Source organism: Salmo trutta, chromosome 19 (genome assembly GCF_901001165.1).
Source record: "Salmo trutta chromosome 19, fSalTru1.1, whole genome shotgun sequence".
In the NCBI taxonomy this organism is placed as follows: domain Eukaryota; kingdom Metazoa; phylum Chordata; class Actinopteri; order Salmoniformes; family Salmonidae; genus Salmo; species Salmo trutta.
This window is the reverse complement of record NC_042975.1, coordinates 5544132-5547756: the sequence shown is the minus strand read 5'-3', so window position 1 is coordinate 5547756 and position 3625 is coordinate 5544132. Positions and strand designations below refer to the sequence as shown.

Genomic DNA, 3625 nt, shown 5'->3' with positions numbered 1-3625 from the left:
TCAGCTGCTAGGGCAACAACCAAAACGTGGCCCCGGGATCTAATTTGGGAAACCCTGGTATAGGCTATGCTTTGAAATTGATTGATTGATGGGACGAGTTTATCTTGTGGGCTGATAAGTCAATCGAAAGACGGTTTTATTGGTTCCGGGCGAAACAGCGTGCGTCTGTCTGTCCCATGGCAAAATGAAACGGAATCACCGTAAATTGAACGTTACAAAATATTCGTTTTTCGTCTACATTTTTAACTGAATTACTATAGACCTATATTGATATATAATGCATTTCTGAATGTGGTAAATATCGTATAGAGCAAATCAAATGTTTTAGCTCATACCCAAGAAAATTGCCTATAACTGCCATCACGAATGGCATATGACTTCCCTCGCCTATATCAATTATGACTAGAGATATATGTGACTGATTGTTTATTTTTTCTTCCGACCCAATACACTGAAGCATGTGTTTTCATATTTTAAACCACTGCACCTCAAACCCTTATGTTATCTAGTACATTACCATAAAACAAAAGATTGAAGAAATAAAATAAGAAAATGTATCGTCGAGGGTCAGCTGTATGGGGACCTGGGATAGTGGGAGGGAGTGAATGGGCTTCTTATAGGCATCCACAACCTTTTTTTCTTCACACATGCTATGATTAAATTGTTCCATTTGTAACCTAAAATGTTTTACCAAACTGTACCATTACCCGGATGTGTCTCATGATTGGTATCAATACAACAACAAAAAAATGACTCTTAGAAATTGTATCCTCAAATAAAGGAAATTAATAAATAGTAGCTCTGGATAAGAGCGTCTGCTAAATGACTTAAATGTTAAATGTTAAATGGATATGCATATCAAGATTTGGAGACTTATACCTAATCATTCTTTTGAAGCACTGAATAATTTCATTGCCGTTTTACAACGATTTTGTGATTAATTATGTTAATTCATTTATTAAGTAATCTATTAATATAATTTTACATCCAATTCACACAAAGACAACAATTTCGTCAGATTCAAATATACAATCTAATAATTAACCACCTGTGTCCTTTGGAATTACGTTCCGTTGTTGTTTTTTTAACAGATATTTGTCCTGCACTTCTAAATGTAATTGTTTTCGATTTCAAAAGGACAGTTACATTAATTTGAGGTAGATTCCCAAAAAATATATATTTACAAGACATAGCACGACAAGTCGACACTACTATAACAAGACAATGCATAGCATAAAACAAACAGTGCTCAACATTGATTGCCGCGTAAAGAATAAAGAATCGCCGCACATAACCAACCGTGCCAGTCTCTCCGTTCAGTATGGTGGCCTATCCACAACCAAACATATTTATTCTAAGCTATACAGCCTAACTTTCATTTATATTCTATCAAAGAATACAAAATGACAAAGAAAAGGTATCCAGGCAGTTTTTTGAATCATTTGCATAATATTGCATTTCACCAAGTCTACCGTGTTTGAATTTGAACATTGCACGTAGAAGGCCTATAGATGTGTGTATATAAGTGGTTGTATTCCTCGCAGCGAAGTGCTTGAATACGGAGTCTGCGTGGGTTTCTGCTGCTGCTGCTCTGCTCAGTGAGGTCAGAACAGTCACTGGTTCAATTCCAAAGCCCAGACTTGCTGAGGCCAACCTGTCCGTCCTTTGAACTTTTTCTCGTTTCCTAATGACTCTTGCAGATCCTCGTTCTGTGAAAGAAAATACAAAAAGGGATCAGAATATTGATGTAGCATTATGCAGTTGTATTGCTGACGGACTTTTAACTCAATGTATATTGACATGGTCTGAATGAAATAAACACCTATTAGCCTACATGTACTATTTAACAACCAAGCTAGCAGGATCACAATGCTGTGAATCTTTAAAGGCCTTCGCAGGCTTGTTCAACTGAGCAAAAATAATTTAATTCTGATATGCGATTCTAAAATAACTTTCATTGTTCTAAACTGTGAAATGTTTTCGCTTTAAATTGTCAACAAATGTGGTTAAGTAAATTATTTTAACATTAATTTAATAGACCTATACATGAATTACAATATTATGGCCTCAACTTTGTTTCAACAGTTAAAACCACAATCACAAAGGTGTATATTCCCTAATTACGCATTAAATACACTCAATAACGATGAAAATAATTTAGGTTGATGGCAGAATGTAAATTCCCAAAATACTTTTTAGGCCTACAAAGTTAGAATAATATACAATTTATTACACATAGCCTACCGTTTCCCGTTTCCGTTTCAAATCTCTGTTATCATATTTCTTGATTTCGGCATTGAATCCCTCCGTCTCTCCAGTGTCTTTAGCCAGCACGTCCATTAGGTAGGCAATGTAACTTGTTGCTAGTCGTAATGTTTTAATTTTGGACAGTTTCGTGTCTGCCGGTACGTTTGGTATACATTCTCTCAGTTCGGCGAACGCAGTGTTGATGCTCTCGGTTCTCCTTCGCTCCTTCTTCGGCCCCGAGGCTCTCCTCTTCCCAGTGCGCGCTAACGGAGCGTCCAGCTGGCTGTCGTGAGCAGGACCCTGAGCCCCAAACTCCGTGGAGTACGGTGACTGGATCTGGAAATCAGGAGGGACTTCGCCGTGGTTCACCACCCAGCTTTGGAAGTACGGGTTATCTTGATGACACCTCTGGACGAATGGAAAAGTCTCGTGCATTAGATGATGATGCTGGTAACCCCCAATAAGGTTCATTTTGGAAAATAGATTAAAAAAAAAATTAAAAAAATCTCCTCAGGTCCCAGCAGGTCTTTTGGAGTCTTGAGGTTGGTAACACTCGTCACTGACCAATGCTATAGTGCTCAGGGGAAAGTGACATTAGCGAATGATGCTCCAAATCGACATAGGAAGACCTTCACTGTATAACAAATACAAACACATAAGATAAGCAACACACGTTTATAAACGTTTCTCCTAAAAAAATTTAAAATAAAGTGTCAAGTTTGTTGAAAAACCGTCGTTGTCATTCTGATAGGCTAGAAAAATTAGGTGTAAAGTAAAGTAGTATAATCCAGACAGGTTTTGACAATCTGGAGAGCACTCCTTTTTCGTGGGATTACTCTCATTTGCGCAAGAAATTTGACCCTACTGAAGGTGCGGGGCCTCAGGTTTATATGGTTTCGAAAACAACACAACGACCAGTCAGCCAATGAGGTGAGATGACCACAGGTTGGGGTGGAGAGTCAGCGAGGTTTACAATAACATGCGCCATGGTGCCACAACCAAAACCGGTATGAGAACGTATGCAAACCAATACATCATTTGCACGGCCTGTTCCCCTTTCAACCCGAAGAAGAGTATAGTTTTCATGTTTAGTTCGATTAGTTATAGTTGAAAAGTCTCCTGCCGATTCCATACTGAGCTCTCTGCAGCCTTTACGCGCGGTTTTCCCCCCATACTCAGAATTTATCATTTGTCTATATTGCTTCAGTTTGTAAAATGTTGTGTTTTCGTTCAGCATAGATTCCATTGGTACTATATTGCATGCATTTGTGGAAAAAATAAGTTCCTTGTATGCATGTTGTAGCTTATTTCTTTGTGAGCACAAAGGCTATGTAATATAGGCTATATATGTAATACAATTAGACGTGCAATACTTTGA

At 38.0% G+C, this 3625-nt stretch overlaps 1 protein-coding gene across 1 annotated transcript; it reads right to left on the bottom strand.

Moving 5' to 3' along the window:
* Positions 1-411: 411 nt before the first annotated feature.
* LOC115153883 (heart- and neural crest derivatives-expressed protein 1) lies at positions 412-3118 on the bottom strand. The gene is made up of 2 exons (XM_029699536.1): positions 2245-3118; positions 412-1709 (listed from the first exon to the last, which is right to left on the bottom strand). Exons 1-2 carry the CDS (start codon positions 2716-2718, stop codon positions 1614-1616), a joined length of 570 nt encoding a protein of 189 aa, XP_029555396.1. The 5' UTR covers positions 2719-3118; the 3' UTR covers positions 412-1613.
* Positions 3119-3625: the final 507 nt, after the last annotated feature.